The sequence below is a fragment of the Sciurus vulgaris genome, assembly GCF_902686455.1.
Source record: "Sciurus vulgaris genome assembly, chromosome: 6".
Taxonomy (NCBI): Eukaryota; Metazoa; Chordata; class Mammalia; order Rodentia; family Sciuridae; genus Sciurus; species Sciurus vulgaris.
Window position 1 is genome coordinate 10,752,906 of NC_136466.1, and position 18,718 is coordinate 10,771,623.

Here is an 18,718-nt window from a genome sequence, read left to right on the forward strand (position 1 = left end):
AAGTCAAAGAGCATCAGTATTGTTAGCTAATTTCCACATTCCTTTTCAAAATTCTTTTAATGTGGACACTGAGAATTTAAAATTAGGCACATGGCTCCCATTCTGTTTCTATAGGACACCCCTGCTCAGAGCTCAGGGCCCCTGGCTTGTCTGTATGGATGGTCTGTGACTCACTCACTAGGCAAGAGTCCTTTACAGACTCTCGAGCACCCCAAGTTTCTGCTCTATGGTTATTTCATCTTTGTGACCAAAATTAAATAACTCTGCAAGTAGGATGCAAATTTTTCACTGCAATGGTCCCCAGTCCCCAAGACCAGGACTGGGTCACTAACTCATCTTCATTTCTGACTACAGTCACTGGCACTGAGGCCAGCAATTAGAAGGCACCTGTGCTGGTGTACAGTTGCTGGGGTCATAAGTCACTACGACTTAGTGACTTCAAGCAGAATGAAATAATTGTCTGATATTCCTGGGTAGCAGGTCTGAGTTCCAGATTCTTCTAAGAAAGAATCTGCTTCCCTCCGCTTCCAAGCTAGTAGAGGCTCCCGTCTGCTATGGCTCAGAGCCCCGCCATGCAGAACTGACTGGAGACTTCCTCAAACGTCTCTGATCCTTCCACCTCCTCTTGCAAGTATGAGGACCCCACTTGGATAGTCCTAGACCATCTCTCCATCTTCAAGGTCCTTAGCTCAATTGCACTGAAAAGTCTCCTTTGCCACATAAGGTAACATGGCCCACAGGTCCTTGGGGTAGGATGCAGACGTCTTTGGGGAGTTGTTATTCTATCTATAATACTGCTCAATACTTGCTGTTAAGTGAATAAATAAATGAACGGATGGGGGCTCTCTCTAATCCCATTTCCTATTTCTTCTCACAGCTTCTCCTGCAGCCCTAGGGCCTGCTTGCTGAGACTGGACTATCTGCCTTTCCCCATCGGTTCTAACATGGACCGCCTTTTGGTGCCTAATTCAGGAGCCACTTCCTTCAGTGGTCCCTGATCAGCAGAGTCTCCACTACACAACTCTCTATTAAAAGCATGTTCCCAGCTAGGTTCCCCCTGCAGGTCATGACCCATGTCTGATTCTTCACCCACCTGCACCATCCCCTGGAGCTCAGCACCAAGCTGGGCACTCCACAGATGCCTAAGAAGGAATAGCCCAGCTGCTCCACCAGGACTATCAGGGGTGGCCTCCCCACACAGGTGGCCACATGTGGCTGCTGGGATGTGTTTGTCTTTCCCATGACAACTATTAACACAGCAGACTGGTGTTAAACCAAGTGAATGTGGGAGGGCGAAGTGCAAAGTCATCGTAGCAAAATGTGTATTGCTTCATACTCAGCAGAAATCAAATGTCATGATGCATGATGCCACACTATTGGGAAAAGCACATGGCATTTGGCATTGTCTCAGGATCCAAAAACACAAATGGTGTTAACCCTTTAGTGGCTGAGTCCTGGACAGCATGGTGTCCCCCCACCACGATCTCCCTGCCCACACCCTCTCTCCCCAAATGGCAGTACATGCACCCACGTGCACACACACACACACACAAGTACGTCTAGACTATCCCTGGGAAAACGTTAAATAATCTTCAAGCCTGAGATTAGAGTCTTGCAATTAGCTATCTTACAATCACAGGCTTGCCCAAGTCTTTCCTGATGAGAAGAAGATGATGATGTTGATGATCACGATGCTGTTGCTCTGATTGCTTCTGGCATTAAAACAAAATTTAAAAAACCAACATGCATTATGGTTTACTCATTATCTGGAGTCTTCAGAAAACATAGTTAGTTGTGTATTTCATACCCTTTGAAAATAATTTGCATACTCCTTGGAAAAAAATTATTCTTAAGAACACTGGCCTTGAGCGTCAAGAGACAGGTTCTTTCAGAGTCTATCTAGGCACCGACTTGCTGTTGACCTTGGGTGTGTCCCTGTGCTGCTCTAGTCCTTGCTTGGCAGCTTTACTCATAAAATCAGGGGGCTGCATGGGAGGATGTGTCCACCAGGGGTGGAACAGAGACTGGACCTCCTTGGCTCAACTGAAGCTTCAATCTTCTTCCTCAACAAGAAGTTGGAGGGGGGTCAGTGCAGAGATGCTGCCTGTCCCTGGCAAGTCACGTTTGTCCTCATGCCTTCAAGATGCATGCTGCTTCCCCAGGCACCTTGTCATTTTCAGTAAGAAAGAGGAGGAAGGACTACAGGCGACAGAGGCGTTGGTGTTGTGGTTTGAATCTGGAACAAGGCTCATCCGGTGAAGGCCTGTTCCCAGGGCAGCGACCTCCGAGGTGAAGCTTTGGGAAGTGATTGTATCACGAGGGCTTTGACCTCACCAGCCACCTGATCCACTGATGATTCATGATTTGATGGCATTATTGAGACATGGTTGAAAATGTAGAAGTTGGGCCCAGGTGAAGGGTGTGGATCTTTGGGGGCAGGCCCTTGGGGACTATATTTTGTGCTCAGCCCCTCTCCATTTTCCTTTCTTCCCCCCTTCCCCTCCTCCTCTGCTTCCTGGCCACCATAGAGTAAGTACTTCCTCTGCTATGAATCAAAATGAATCTTTGCTCCATTGTTTTTCTCAGGAATTTTGTCACATCAATGACTTTCACAGCTAATGCAAAGAGAATCACTGAATCTGTCCCCTTCCCATCTCTCTCTTTTTTTAATTGATTAAAAAAAAAATAAAAAGTGCTCTGCTGAATTCTCAAAAAGTGTGTATCTGTTGATTCTCCTGGGACTGATCTGGGTCACATGACCACCCCCTATTACAAGACATTGTTAACTGAGCACATTGGAATCCTGGAAAAGATAATCAGGGTCCAGTTAGCCAGGAAGAAGAGAATAGCAACTGCACAGGCAATTGGCAGAGCCTAGTCACAGCCTGCTTCCCAGTGTCACTCTGTCTTGGACATTCCACGAACTGCATTTTAGAACCTATCATTACCCAACATAGTGGCCTCACCACGTCGGTCCCTAATGCACACAGTGCTCGGTGTTGGTGTGGATCTTCAAGTAAATCTCATTAGCATGAGTTTGTTCGCTCCAGTGTCCCATGGAGCATAGGGTGGGTTTGCAATTGGGGAGGCTGGGCAGCCCTGCCTCTGAGGTGCAGAAGGTTGGGGAGCCAGGGAAACCACCTGGAGCGGCTTCTTCCCCCGGAGCCTGGCCAAGAGCTGAGGGGGTAGCCCTTCCGTATAGCAGCCTTCATTTCTTGTTTTTTGCAGGGACATCTTTGTTTGGCTTCTGCCTGCAAGTCCTTCTTCCTGGGACATCATCCTGGATATTCCTCTGGGAAACTCGGCAAGCCTCCATGGATGTAGGCTTGGTGGGAACATCAAGAGGTCATCCAAGGAATGAAGCAGGAACAGAGCATCCCACAGGTGATGCCAGAGGCCATGCCACCTGCCCTGGCTCTCAGAGTGGCTCTGGCCAGGTCCTTCCAACCTGACTCTCCAGTGACCCCTTACCCTCCCCAAAACACCTCCCTGATTAGCAGCCACAATGAACACCTCTTTCTTGCATGCCCCCAATCCTGGCAGACATGTCTTTTGACTGCATTCATCATCCTGTGGGTATATGTGAGCAGTGGGGAGTTTGTGATGTTCCGGAGCAATCGCTCTGGCCAGTGTGCTTCTGCCTTGAATCCACAAAATGACCTTGGACAAACCCTTTCTCTTCTCTGGGCCTCAGTTTCTTCAGTGATAAAATGGTGGGTTGGACCAGACCATTAGTTTCTAGCCATTCTCTGCAATGCTTCAGGATTTCCCCAGAAAACCTCAGGGGTCCACATCAGGAGCTCAGAACAGCCCATTATAATAGCCTCTGAGCCCCCAGCTCACTTTAATTAGAATAGCTCTACTTCCATCCAATTTACTTATCAAGCATGAATTTTTTTTATTGGCCCTCAGCTAAGAATAAATGTTTGAAGAATGCCAGACAATATGATCTCTACAGAGCCCTGCTAGCTCTGGTGCTCTGTGATTCTAAGCAGGTATAATATTTGGTAACATCTTTTCATTCATCAGCATAATTGGTAGTGCAGGAATGTCTGCCAAAACATAATCTATAGCTAAATAAAATCTTCAATGTGCAAAACAATGCAGCGAAGGACATTCAGAAAAGAGCAGGTGTGCGGGACGACTGGAGACCCTGTGTCACAGTTTGGGCAAAGTCTGCGCGTGGAGCCAGGAAGAGGCCCGACGCAGCCCGAGCTGGCCTCTGTTGTAAGGCAAAGCTCATTGACGAACTGAATCTGGGCCCCCTCCTTTTGTTGGGCACGTGCAATGTTTTGAAAACTTTCAATTAGTCATCATTAATATTCATAAATTGCAAAATGCATGAAAAGATCCAGTTTTCTGGCTCATTTTGAAAAACTGGAAGATGTGACAATGACAGGCTAATGTTCCAGTAGGACAGCCATTGGCTGGAGAGTGAGAGTGACTGTCCCTTTCCACAGGAGCAGGTCTGCTCTCTGCCCCAGCCCCCTGCTCTTTCCCATGTGTAAGTCCACACTTACACTAGGCTTTACCCCCTTACTGCAAAGCAAAAGTAAATGAAGCTTAAGTGAGTTCTTATGCCTCTGTCCTATCTAAAATGGAGAAGCAAAAAAAAGAGTAAGATGCTTTTCTAGAAAAACAGGGCAGAGATGGTAACCCTCTCTGCAGGGGACATTTGTCAACGTCTGGAGATGTCGTTGGCCATCACGACTAGGGAGACTGCTGCTGGCGCCGTGGAGGGCAGAGGCCAGGCAGGCGGCTCACAGAGAATGACCCTGCTGCCAACCTGGACAGCACTTACTGGGCAGAATCCCTGAGGGTTCCACCTGGCCTGCCCCTTCACCACTGGTGGGCCCTGCTGGCCTTCGTGAAAGAGGCCAGCTTCATGATGAAGGAGCCAGAACAGCAAACCCTGCTCCTGTCCTGATGGGGGCAGGGTGAAAATAGGGACACCAACCAACGAGGGTGCGGTTGCCTCCAGGGCTTCGCTTGACCCAGGTTTTGCCTCTGTGTCCCTCATAAGCACCCCATGGGAAGGTGCTATTTCCCCTGGGGACGCTAAGTCCCACTGCTTGAGACCTCATAGCTTGCACACGACAGGGCAAGGCCCCAGGCAGAGATGTGGCAGTCTGTTCTAGGCCTGGGTCCTCAGCTCCACCTCAGACTTTGTGAACCAACCCACAGCCTTCCTGTCATTGCCTGGTCTTTGCTGGAGACTGAGGCTACCAGCAATCACAGGACATAGGTTGATGGTCTAGCTGCTGTGCTGCTCGTCCCTGCCTGCTCCCAGAAGATGTGCCTTGCTAGAAAGGGCAAGCAATGGCTGTCCAGAAGATCCAGTGGGGATTGGCAGTCACTAAGACTTGTGGGGAAGCAGGAAGTAAAGTATAGGGTGGTAATGAAGAAGTGGGCACAGCCCCTATAAATGCTTCCACTGAGAAGGGTCCACAGCCAAGTCCAGGACAGAGCAGTTAAGCATCCAAGAATCAAGGAGGAAGCCCCCAAAATAAGAGGTAGAAACCCTCATTCTCCATGCTGTTCATTCACCCACCCACCATCCAGAACATGTTTATGAAGCAGGATTCCTGCGACGGGCAAGGTTGATGGGGCCTGTCCTCACTGGAGAAAATCCATGCTCTGAGATGTCTGCTGTTGTGTCTCAAGCAAGTTAGCTCCCTCTCTCTGTTTCCTGACTGATGGAAGGAGGGGGAGAGTTTCTGTCTTGCAGGAGGTAATATGAAGATGGAATAAAATCTCCTTAGCATAGGCCTCACTTAGACTTTCAATAAATGTCTCCTTGGTTCCATTCTTCTTCCATGGGCTTTACTCAGGTAATCACACGTGATTTCTGCTCACTTGGGGAGTGGGGCAACTTCTGGGGTCACCCGTCAGCTCAGAAGACCCTCTCACCTTCCTGAGAACCAATTCTTCCCCATGAGGTTAGAGAGTATTTTGTGGACCACATCACAGAACAGGATGCAGGATGCAGACCAGTGCACCAACCAGCAACAAGCATTCTATGATGCACGAGGAGGTGAGTTCCCACAGTAGTCTTGGGCCTTCCTCCCTCTTATAATTTCCAGTTTGACTTCATGTCCCCTCAGGAGCATTGAGCAGAAGCAGATCCACATCTGCTTGGGTGGTGGGGTGGAGGATGGGCCCTCCCTCTTCTGAGTACAATTAGACATTAAGAACCGAGGGTATGCACGGTGTACATTGTGATGCCTGGCTCTTCCTGCTGAAGGCCCTGTGGCCAGCTAACAGATGGTCTCGGGAAGGAGTTGGACGTGTGTGCCTACTCACCAAGCTTATACCACATATCACGGATGGAGAAGCCAATGAGCCGTCTCATGTCCCCGTACCTAGGAGGAACAAAGATGTCTGCTTCAGGCCCCGTCTCAGAGTGTCTCGCAATCCCTCCCCCTCAAGGAGATCCAGTCATGCAACCTACTTATTCAGGATTTTGTTGTACTTGGCGTGTGAGAACTGCTCCAGCTGCAGAGAATCCTGAGTGATAAAAGCTACCGCCAGATGAAAATAGTTGTTCCACAGCTGTAAATGAAAAAGAGAAGAGTCAGGGAGAGGGTGTGAAGTGGGAAGGCATATTAAATGCTGGGTGATGTGAATAATTTATGAAGATGGCAGAAGACACAGGCAGAACCAGTTTAATTGTATGCGCTGCAATTTTCTAACTGGCACTGACTCTGAAATTAACATCCTGGCCAAAGCGAGGACAATGGATGGATTTCTCTAGGCACTGACCACGTCCCCTCTCTGACAACAGGATGTGGGCAAGGAGGAGGATGATAGGGTTGGTGCTTTTTTGTGGTGGTGCTTTTAGTTTAGTTTAGTTTAGTTTTTTTCAAAGACAAATAACTTGCCCCAACGGGGAGCCCTGGCGAGCTGCTTCCTGCCCTGAGGTTGGAGGCTGGTGGAGGACAATGCAGTCCAGGACTCACAGCTTCTCTGGAGGTCCCTGGGTCGCCTGGCAGCTCAGAGGACCAGCCCAAGGCCGTTCTGTCTCAAAACACACTTTACCTTTCCCTTCCCCCTTGCTCAGTGGTTTTAAAGTGTGGTTCACTGACCACCAACAGCACCATGGTGCAGGTTCCACGGGCCAATTCTGTGGCCCTTGCCCAGACCTGCTGAATCTCTTCCTCTGAGGTGGAGCCTAGAAATCTGCATGTCAACAAGCACGTGGGAGAGACTGGGTCATTCAGGTTGGAGCCCCTGAGGGCCCAGGTTATAGGTGGACTTGTCGTGGACCACGTGCACATGATCTACCAGTGAGGAATGAGAGGTGCCAACAGGATGAACTAGCACCTGGCAAGTGCCCAGAAAGCTGAGCTCACCCATAGCAATACTGACACAGGCCACAGACCAGAGAGATGCGGAGCCTACGCAAGATGCTGCTGGACCTCAGTCCACCCGCCTGGGGTGACTCTGATATTCACCCCGGGCTGCAGCACAGGTGGCCTGGGCTGGGTGTGTCTACGGGGCACGGATTCTGAGTACCTGTCGGCCTTATTGTTGGTGTTCTCTTCCTCCTTCCAGTGGATCCCTTGGTACCAAAGTCGACAGCTGAGCCTAACTGCCTGGTGCTCAAGGGAAACTGTCACCCTGCAAGGCGCCGGTGGGGACAGCCCTGCTGAATAAAACTGACCCACTTCCAGGCCCCTGTCAACCCTACATAGAAAGTGAGCAGGAAAGAGCAGCTAGAGAAATCACCCTGCCATGGAGACTTCCGTCTTGAACTCAGAGCAGTTCATTGCAGGTTGCAGATGGCCAGCAGTAGGAAGGTGGCAGGTCCCCCGTGGGAATGGTCACCTCTGCCCCCAGAAGATTATTTTCATGCCGGGATTTCAGCTTCAGAAACACACAAACCACAGGCCCCCTTTATACCATGGGTCACAACTCCCTTATTCCACAGCCATAAACACTAAGGACAAGATAAATTAAATGACCACCCAGTAGATACAATGAGAATTTGGTTATTTTTAATTAACTCTCAAAGAAGTCATGAAGCCATGTACACGGGGCTTAAAAATTAATGATAGAAAAATTTAAGTAAAAAAAAAAGTGATTTTCCAACCTACCCTGAACCCTAATTCCCTAGAAGAAAATATTAACAATATTGGGGGTCGTTTTCAGAAAAATTTTTATGCACGAACATACGTATGGAGATTTTTTTTATAACCTGCTACCCTTTGCTTTTCTCTTCCCAATATATCTTGCAAATGTTTCCCTATTAGCACACATAGATCTGCTTCACTCTCTTTTATTGCTGCATAGTATTCTGCTGTAAGGATGTAATTTAATTTAACAAATTCCCTATTTATAGATATTTAGCTTGGTTCCAACTGTTTTTCCTCTAGTAACACTGCTGTAATCAACACCCTTGTTTGAACATCTTTATTCATGAGAAATTATATTTGTAGTATACATTCCTAGAGGTGGAATTGCCAAGCAACCGGTGGAGGCAGGTTTTGTTGTTCGTTTGTTGTGTTTGTGGCTGATTTTCATAGATGTCAGGATGACTTCCCAGGCTCCACTCCAATTACCAGCACCATTATCACGGGCATCTTAGCCTAGCTCTCCAGTCTCTGTTTCTTCATCTGGAAAATGAGCATAATACTGCCTACAGGGTGCAGTTATGAGGACTTAATGAGGAAATCTTGCTAGTAAACTCCCACTCAGTCTTACAATATCCGTTCAAATGTTACTTCCTGAGAAAACCTCCCCAGTCACCTGGAATGGAGGAGAGCTGCCTGCTGTTCATCATTATAACACCCTGTTCACAGCATTTATGACATATTTTAAGCAAGCAAGTTTTTTTTTCTGTCTCCTCTACTGGACACAAGCACCCTGCAGGCAAGAACCTCATTTTTTAAAATTCACTGTCGTAAATAGAAGGCCTAGCTTCATATCTGACCCAGAATGTGCTCCAGAAATATCCATTGCATGAATTCATTAATGAACTAAGCACTCTGTATATGTGTGTTAAATCCTCAGATATTAAGAAATTTGTGTTTTCCTCACTTTAGATATCAGAGAATTGAGGCTCAGAGAGGTTAAATAATGTGCCCAAAATGGTGAAAGTGGCATTTGAATCCATGTTTATCTGACTCTGGGACTTTTTTGAAAAACTGTCTTAAATTTGATTGACACATAATGATTGCATGAATTCACGGGGTGCAGTGTCCACATGTGTGTATTCCTTGAGTGATGATAAAATCAGGACCATGAGCACACCTGTCATCTTGAACAGCTATCATTTCCAAATCCTCTTTACTAGATATTTTGAAATCTTGTTATTGATTATAGTCTCTGTACAGTGCAAGGTAGCAGAATTGACTCCTCCTACGTAACTATAGCTTTGTACCCATTGACCAGCCTCTTCCCGTCCAGGGCTCCCACCCCGCCCTGCCCAGCCTCCTAACGCTCTCTACTTCTATGAGATTGACGTTTTCAGATTCCACACAAAAGTGAGTTCTCCAAGGATTTGTCTTTCTGCATCTGGCTTATTTCACTTAACATAATGTCTTCTGGGTCTATCCACGTTGTCGCAAAGTTGGGGTTTCATCTTTTCATGGACGAATGTATTTGTGCGTGTGTGTGACATTTTTCTTTATCCACTGATACCACATCTGGGCTGTTGTGAGCAGTGCTGCAGTGAACATGGGCATGAACGTATCTCTTCTACCTACTGATTTTCCTTTTTTTGAATATCTCACCACTAGTGGGATTGCAGGGTCATACAGCAGTTCTACTTTTAAATTTTTATAGAACTTCTATACTGTTTTCTATAATGGCTGAACCAATTCTTATTCCCACCAACAGCACACACGAAAGTTTTCTTTTCTACACATACAGACTCCATTCTAACGGGAGTGAAGTAGTACGTCATTGTCGCTTACATTTGCATTTTCCGTACAATCAGTGTAATACTAGTTTTCTCATACTGTTGGCCATCTGCGTGTCTTCTTTGGGAAATGTCTATTTGTGTCTGTTGCCCATTTTTAAATTGGATCACTTTTTTTCCTTCTTTTTATTCTATTGGGTTGAGTTCCGCGTGTATTCTGGATGTTAACACCTTGTCAGGTGTGTGGTTTGCCAATGGTCCCTCTCCTTCTGTAGGTCGTCTCTGCGCTCTGTTGATTTGTTTCCTTTGCTGTGCAGAAGGTTTTCAGTTTGATGAAATACCATTTATTTTTGTTTTTCTTGCCTGGGCTTTTGGGGTCTTATCCAAAATATCCTTGCCCAGACCAATGTCATAAATCCTTTCCTCTGTTTTCTTCTAGCAGTCCCCAGTTTCAGGTCTTAAATTTCAGTTTTTAATAGGACTTGGATTCTTAAATATCCTGTTCTTCTGCTACAATTATTGTTGTTCTTCCTAGATTTCCCTTAGCTTTGGTTTTTGGGTCAGGTTATGACTGCTTCATTGGATAGTTTAGAGTCTTTACAGCAGACCGATTGAGGATTTTTGATCCTAAGATATTCCTTCTCAATGGACTTGAATTATTACTGACCCCAAGTTCCCATTTAAAGAACCTGGCCCACGGTGTTACAGAAAGGCACTCCATCTGTCCTCCTCTGTGGTAGGTGGGGGGCCCTGCTGCCCTGACCATGATGGGGTAGAAGGTCCAGGTATGGATTCAGCTTAGGAACATCAAACCAGAGTTTACCTGGGTCACAACAGCTGAAGTAGGCAGGGCTGGGGAAAGTGTCCCAGGCATGCACCCATCTTCCTGCCTTGTGGAACCGCCCACCACCAGTCTCCAAGGAGTCCTTGCAATGCAAGGGACTTTTTCAAGGCACAGATGACAGCTCCCTTGTTGTGTTTCTTCCTCGCCGTGTTTTTTACCATTATTGGTTACATTTCCATTATAAAGACCAAGGCAGCCTTCACTAATGACTGGGAATATTCTGGAAGTTTTTCATTTCACGGCATCTCTAATGCAGACTTGAAAAAGATCCCAAGTTAGGTTGGTGCCCAGAAGCGTATCCCAAAATGCTGCCAGGCCCACGCAGGAATGCCCACACCCAGAGCCAAGGACAGAAATGGAACCCAGTACCAATTAGAGAGCTGCCTGTGGCAGAAGCAGTTTTCTCAGATCCTAAGTGTAACCCCTGATTCCAGAGCCAAGAGCTGTCCCCACCACAGACAGCCTGGTCCTGCAGCCCATCAGAGTCTCTACCACGGAGTGCTGGTCCTGCAGTCAATCATTTTAGCACTTCCTGTTCCAGAGCCAGTGAGACCAGCAAGGGCAGAGTGTGCTCGTGAAGCTAAACCGAGCTGTTTTCTAGAATTCAAAGGCAGTCTGACCTAAGCACCTGTGTAAAAGAGTACAGGGAGCTTGGATTTGTAGACAGGCTGGGGCAGAATCCCAATGGGCCCACTTAGCAATTAGTGATACAGGTAGGCATATGCCAACCTGATAGGATCATGATGAGTATCGAAATACTCCAAGTCAATGCCCAATAAGGGTTAATTGCCTTCTCCAATAGCTTGGAGGCTGGAGGATAGATTTATATAGCCTTCTGTCAAGACGCCATTTTGGGTGGCTATAGCAGAATATTTGAGACTGGGTAATATATAAAGAACTGAAATCTACTTCCCACAGCTCTGGAGACTGGAAAGCACCATAGAGGGGCTTCCATCTGGGGAGGTCCTTCTAATTGCAAAACCCTCATGACTTAATCACCTCTTAAAAGTCCCACCTCCTGACCTGGTTGCATTGGGTATTAAGTTTCCAGCTTAAGAACTTTGGGGGCACATTCAAAATCTAGCAACCATGTTGTGTTCTGCTTTGCTTCTAAACTCCTCAAAGTAATAGCCTGGGCCCTCCACGAAAGCCCCCACTGAGATGAATTCTAAATCCTCTCCGTCTTCTCTGAGCATAACCATGCAAATGGATGTGCACACCAAGGCCCAGCGTCCAGAATGGAGCCCAGGAATGCAAAGGATCTTAGCTCCGAGCAGAAAACACCTTTTATTTTTATAATTCCCAGGTCTTGTCACCTACAGAGTGGCACCCACAGAGCTTCTTGCTTTCTGCCCTTTGAATCACAAAACCACAGTTCCGGAAGAGATATTAGGGATAATCTCATTGCACCTGCCCCTCCCCTGGATGGCGGCTGCCAAGGCTGGCTGTGCTGTGTGATGGATGCTGCCCCTGCTGATATTAAATGCATAATTAATGAAACGTAAGGAGGAGACAAGGCGTGTTCCAGGCAGGGTACAAAGAACAAATCCATTCTTCCATGGTGGGAGGAAGATGGAGGAGAACACAGATAAGGCTGAAAAATGACCTTGTTCTTGGGTGCTTCTCTCTGAATATCTATGGAAGCCTCATTAGGAAGGGAGACATCTTTTATTTTATAAGGCTGGTCACTGCCTTGCTTTACAGAATCTGTGGATGTGCCAGACCCAGGCCATGATGATCCCCAAGACACCTCCCTGCTGTCCTCTTTATCAAGGTCTGACATGAGTTCCCAGGCCAGTCCATCTGTAGTCATCATCATCATCATCAAAGTGATAATAATTATTACCGTCGTGAGCTAACATTTATTAGATGGCCACTATGTTCTGGGCACTGTTCTAAGTGTCTTACATGAATTAATTCACCTAAGTCTCAAAAGCATGCAATAAGACAGCCACTCTGAATATCTTGATTTTATGTTGAAGAAACCAAGGCACAAAGAAGTGAAGTAATCTGCCTAAAGTCACACAACTCAGAAGTTCAAACTTCCCTTGTAGGGAACCCCCATTCTCTGGGCATCTGTCATGCAGATTTCTTCTGGGAAAAAAAAAATGGATAAAAAAATTAAAAGAATGCATACAGGACTGAGCTGAGCTTCCCTTGGAACTTTCTAAAACCATGGAGAAGAGCTGCAGCCAGGAAAGCAGGTTCCAAGCTGGAAAGCTGGAGCTGCTCACACCCACAGTGAGGAAGAACAAACCAGCCTGCCTTTCTGTGACCCAAGCCCTGGCTCTCCTGTGCCCCAGGCATCTCGTTCCAAGTTGTCACCCCACAAAACAGTGGCTTTGTTTACTTCTCTGAACACGCACAAAACTAGAGCTCCCCTGACCAGGCACCTGGCATTTGGAAGGGAGTCAGCCATCTCTCCTGATTCCAAATGGCCCAAGTGACAGGTTTTGTTTCCCTGTCAAAGATGTTAATGTTGGCAGGACCTCTCACCTGGACTCTACCAGGCTGCCCCATGGGGTAGTGAGGCCCTGCACCTAACATGTGGCCCCCGCTAGCTGTTTGGGCACCTACAGCCACCATGGAGCTCTAGGCCGGCTAGATGTGCTGTGTGACAAGGCCATGTCCTCCTAACCTCTGAGTCTTATCCCTGCACCCTAAGAGCAAAAGCATCGTCAGTGGTGGCTGACTCGTAGGGTAGCTGTAAGGACTGAGAAAGAGAATGTCCTAAAAGTGTGTCTTCCTGGATCCAGTGTGTAGAAGCCATCAGAAAATGACAGCTCTTACTATCACGAGGATCATTAGTGTCCATGTCCTTGACTGAATGCAGGGTAGAGGGGCAGAGTCCTAAGACTAACATTCCCCCTTCCAGCCGACCAAGAGGACAGCCCTCAGGCTCAGCCTGGAATCATCTCCCCAGGCAGACCTACTCTGTGCTGGACCCAGAGGCTGAGGGTATGGGTCTCGGCTCTCATGAAGCTTCCATTTTACCAAAGAAAAGAGAGAGAACATCCACGTAGACAAATAGATGAGAAGAATTATTCCCAGGGCCAATGAGGGCTATGAAGAGACCCTGCAGGGCTGGTGGTGATGGCATCATGGCCGCGAGGTTGTGGGGATCCTCTGAGAGGAGTCAGGCAGGGGAGGCCTCTTTGAGAACGAAGCATTTGAAAGGAGACTGGTAGGATCTAACCAGTGAATTTTCTCAAGCCCCTTGTCACCTTCCAATGCTGAAAAAGTTTTATGAACAGGAAGCATAGCTGGTGGTTTTATAGCTACATCTCTGGGGCACAGATTAGAGTTCAGGCTTTGCCTGAAGTTGCTTAGCTGTTGAGAGGAGCCCTGAACATCTCAGAGGAGCCTGCGGAAACTACCATGGCCCCCATCCACTGGACGCAGTGGCTTCTGCTTCCTGAGTCCCCACTACGGGAAATCCTGGGGTCAGAGATTCCCCGGAATGGCCTGTCTTTCACATGTCCAGCCATAGGCAGCTTCTGGGCTCCCTGCCAGGCTTTGAAGGAGCAGTTCTTCTTGGGTCTGGACCTGGAGAGGTGCCTCACTCTGTCTGCCCCAGGGACCTACTGTTAGTCCCCCAAATGTCTCAGGGGCCTCAAGTTTTGGCTGATTACTAAAAGAACCAGGAAGCCATAGAGATGTAGTTGTGATCTTTACTGTAACTCATATGTCAGTGTCTGTGGCTAACTGCTTCGAGGCGCCAGGGAATAGAAAAGTGAATAAAATGTGATATATTTCTGAAAGGTGGTGCCTGCCTGCTCTGCTGACGATGAATGCAGATGTCACCCTGAACACCAGGTACGTCATGTGGTTGCATTTGCATATGTGGCCCAGTGGGTGACTAGTCAATCAAGCCTTGGTTGTGAAGCCTGAGAATTTGTCTCCCCACCTGCACCTTTCTGTGGACATCCCCAGAGGCACGGGCACAGTCCATGTGCTTTGGGATGTGTGTGACACAGCAATCATCTCCAAGGTGTCAGAGCTATCAGCCACTTGCAGTGCCTCACACTCACCTGGAACTCAAAGTTCGTGTGTTCCAGAAACTTCTGGTTCATGGTTTCTGCAAACTTGTTGATAGCTCTCAGGAAGACCCTGGAAGAGGAGAGAAGGTTACTAGATCATCTGAGCATGCTCCCTCAGACATCCCTCTCCTTTGCACAAAACCAAAATTCCCTCACCCTCCCTTAGGGAGAGGCTGAAAGACCCAATGCTGATTTGTACATGGTGACCAAGGCAGATGACACTTATCAGAGTCAAGACCTGGGGCCACGTTTGCCTTACTGGAACTGAAGAACTGACTATTTGAATTCCTTTTGAAAATCTGCAGGGCCTTATATCTCAGATATTAGAAATTTATGACAGAAAGTTCATGCCATCCAGAAAAGATGCAAAGTAAAACCAGCCCCTCCCTAAGCAAACCAATAGCATCCCACCATCGCCCACCATCTAGAGAAATCTGTCATCAACAGTTCGATGAACGTAATTTCAAAGGTCTCCTTAGACGTATACATATGCATGATATTTTAAGGATATCATTTTGATAAATGGCATTCCACAATAAATGCTGCTTCACAGTCTGTCTTTTTTATTCAGCTACAAATCGTGCTCTCCTTTCGTGCTAGTGAACGCAGATATACATCATCCTTTTTAATCGCTGAAGAGTGTTCTGCTATGTGATGTGTCACCATTTATTTAATCAGTTTCTTATTGATGGACCTTTGTGTGGTGCCTCAGCTTTTTTTTGCTACAAACAGTGTTCCAACGATCACTCTTGCATGCACTTCTTGAACCCCCGATAAACCCTTCTTTTCCGGTCTTCTCCTCCACGTCCTAAAGCTGGACAAACCCTGCCCACATTTAACACTTTGCTACCTGTTGTCAATTTGCATTAGTCTTGAAGAGTCCTCCTAGCCACCTCTTCCTCTTCTTGCTCCCTGCTGAGCCCAACTGACTAGTCTCACAGCCTCTCAGTCCTCAAGAGCGCTTTGTCCAAAGGGGCCATCACTGACTTCCATGGCCCCCACGCCCCCAGGACAAGTGGGAACTCTTTCTCTGGCTCCATGATTGGGTCCCCAGCGTCCTTCCTGGGCTCAGTCATCGCCATTGCCCAGTGCTTCAGGTTGCTTCCTGAGTACTTGGCTGAGTTCTTTCTGAACAATGCCCGCTCCTTCTCTGCCTGCCCGTCACACTCTAGATCAAAAGCCTCTCATCGGTCTCCTAAGACTAAGTGACCGCACCACCTCCCAAGCTGCGAGGTTACTTCCTACACCCCTCGTCACCACACTTCACAGTCTAGCCGACTCTGCAGCCCGATCTCCTCTCTTAGACTGGGAGCTGCTTCAGGGCAGGGTCTGCTGCGTCTTTGTCACTGGATTTCCTGGGTCATTATGGTGCAGATGGTCTGCTTGTCTGCTCAGTAAGGGGCATCGTCTCCCTCATTAGACTGCACTTTCCTGGGGTCCTGGGACTCCCTCAGGCACATGGACTCCCTAATCACATGCCCATGACTCCCAGGTTCACATCTCCATCCCTGGCCTCTCCCATGGGTGCCAGCTTGAATTCCAGCTCTGTGTCCCCCTTAGATGACTAATAGGCATCACAAATGTGCATGTCCTGAACTAAAGTCCTAACACCTGCCTGCCTCACCCCAAGCACTTCTGTCATCTTCTCATCTAAGGTAAAGACAACTTCTTTCTTCCAGTTGCTCAGAAGGGAAAAGAAAATCCCAGCAACTTGACTTTTGGATTTTTCCCAGATCCTACTCTTGGCCTGTCAGCACATCTTCCTAGCATTGCTTTCAGAATCTATCCAGAATTAGTTGGGTACTGTGGCACATGCCTGTTATCACAGCAACTTGGAGGCTGAAGCAAGAGGATCACAAGTTCAAGGCTGGCCTCAGCGACTTAGCAAGACTGTCTCAAAATAAGAAATAAAAAAGACTGGGGATGTAGCTTAGTGGTAAAACACCACTGGGTTCAGTCCCCATATCAAAAAATAAAATAAAATAAAGTAAAAAGAATATATCTAGAATTCACTATGCCATGTTCCCTCACTGCCACCCAACTGGACCAAGCCACTATTCTTTCTCTCCTGGATTTTTATAGTAGCCTCCCAACTGTTAGGGAACAGACAGGTGAGGATGGTGGGAACATGAGATTAAGAGAGTAATTCCATAAAAGGGGCCTACTGTGCTGACCCTCACATGCTTTCTTTTCCAAGAAGCAGCCCTGCCTGGCCTAAGTGGACAGATATGTCACATTCCTCAGCAAACTACCTGCTATCTGCAGAGGAAATGTAGGCCTGAGATAATGTCCATGGGAGGAACCCAGGAGACTGTGGAGACCAGATCCTGAAACTCAGGGAGATGAGGATAGTTCCTCCTTACCATAAAATCTGTAAGTATGCACGGTTAAAAATCTGATTAGAACTGGTCAGCACGGGCCCCAGTGGCCTAGAGTTGCCATGACAGTGGGGACTTGAAAATCTGAGGTTATCCTGCTGTCAATCAAAAGTCAAGAGGTGGACCTGGGTTTCTCTGGAAACTTCTCTGGGATCACCAATAAAACTGGGGTGTAGGAGAGGCACTCTCCTCTCTCTGAGAGGACCCTCTGTCTCCCTTGAGAGTGTCCCCTTCCTGTTTTCCTATCTCTTCAAGAAACTCATGCCTGTTACTCTGAGTGACATGTGTGTAATTTTTCTGACTTGATCACAAGAATTGGGGCTTGAAGGGAGAGGTCTTCACACTGCCTCGGTTTCCCCGGAGGCTCTGTAACACAGCTGCAGTGTGCCCGACTCTCCTCTGTGTATCTGTGTTTGTGAAATTGAGGGAGTGGGGAGCAATAACAGCAGCCAATGAAAATCGCCTGCTCAGTGAGTGATGGTTCAGAGCAAACACCTGCCTGGCCTACCTGAGACACCACGGGAAGCCAAGCAAGGGCTGCTGAGGAGGCCATCCTTGCTGTGGGCAACCACTGAGACTCCATTCTGCTTGGGAGCCTCTAGGAAATGCTATAGAACACATTTGCACATCAGAAGTTCCCCTCCCAGGGGACAGACATACTGGGCTATTCACACCACTAATACTGCTCCTCAGTGGCTAAAAGTTCTTCCAGGGCGTTGAATTCCTAGCTTGTCCTAAAGATGGGCTGAGCACTCTATAGCCAGAGATTCCTGGAGACAGAAGCAGGACTTTCTCCAGAGGCCAGGAAAATACCCACAGAGCCACTGGTATATTTTGGTAGGTGGGGAGTGTGGACAGGTGCCTCTAGCACACTGCCTGTCTAGGGTGCTGGGCCAGGTGCTCATGGAACACCTAGATGTTTGATGAACAGAAGAAGGTAGGGTGCCCTAGAGTCGGGATCACCGAATTTGGAGCGCGCGCGCGCACACACACACACACACACACACACACACACACACACACATGGATGTTATTTCTGCTTTTGCCACTTTCTGGCTGTGTGGATTTGGGACGTGTGATATCACCTCTAAAGTCCCAGTTTGCTCGCTGTGAAACAGCAGTGCTGTCACCTCTTTCACTGGGTCGCTGCAGGGTGTAGGGAGCGAGAGCATAGAAGCGGTGGCACAGTGCCTGTGACAGTGGCCCTGGTGGCAGCAGAGCCCCTTGGGTGCTTCATTCCGCTTCCAAAGGCAGGGCCAGCAGCACAGTACGGACAGGAGCAGAGAGCAGCCCGGTGGGAGGCAGGCGGGACCAGGCGGGGCAGAAAGAAGAACGCCCAAGTCCAGCCCCCGACCCCCGTAGGCCGTCAAAGTGAAACTTCTTCGGTTTTGCTGTTTTGTCATTTGTTAACATGCCTTTGAAACAACATCTATGTTTTCTCCTTAAAGATTAGTTATCTGATTCCCAGACGGAAACGTACTGAGTGGCTGTCATACCATGTATAAACATTGCAGAATCTGAAATACGATCCCCAAACGAGGGTTTTATACATTCTCAGTAGCAACAAAGCTCAGCGATTCCAGGGACTGTCAAT

General features: G+C 47.8%; 1 protein-coding gene across 1 annotated transcript in view; it reads right to left on the reverse strand.

The window, feature by feature from the left end:
* The window catches only part of DOCK2 (dedicator of cytokinesis 2), a 407,460-nt gene that overhangs the window by 75,569 nt on the left and 313,173 nt on the right, over positions 1 to 18,718 (reverse strand). The window contains exons 30-32 of the mRNA XM_079145391.1: positions 14,738 to 14,816; positions 6,452 to 6,552; positions 6,304 to 6,362 (exon numbers count right to left, since the gene is read on the reverse strand). Coding sequence (XP_079001517.1) covers positions 6,304 to 6,362; positions 6,452 to 6,552; positions 14,738 to 14,816 — 239 coding nt within the window. The remainder of the gene's footprint in view (positions 1 to 6,303; positions 6,363 to 6,451; positions 6,553 to 14,737; positions 14,817 to 18,718) is intronic.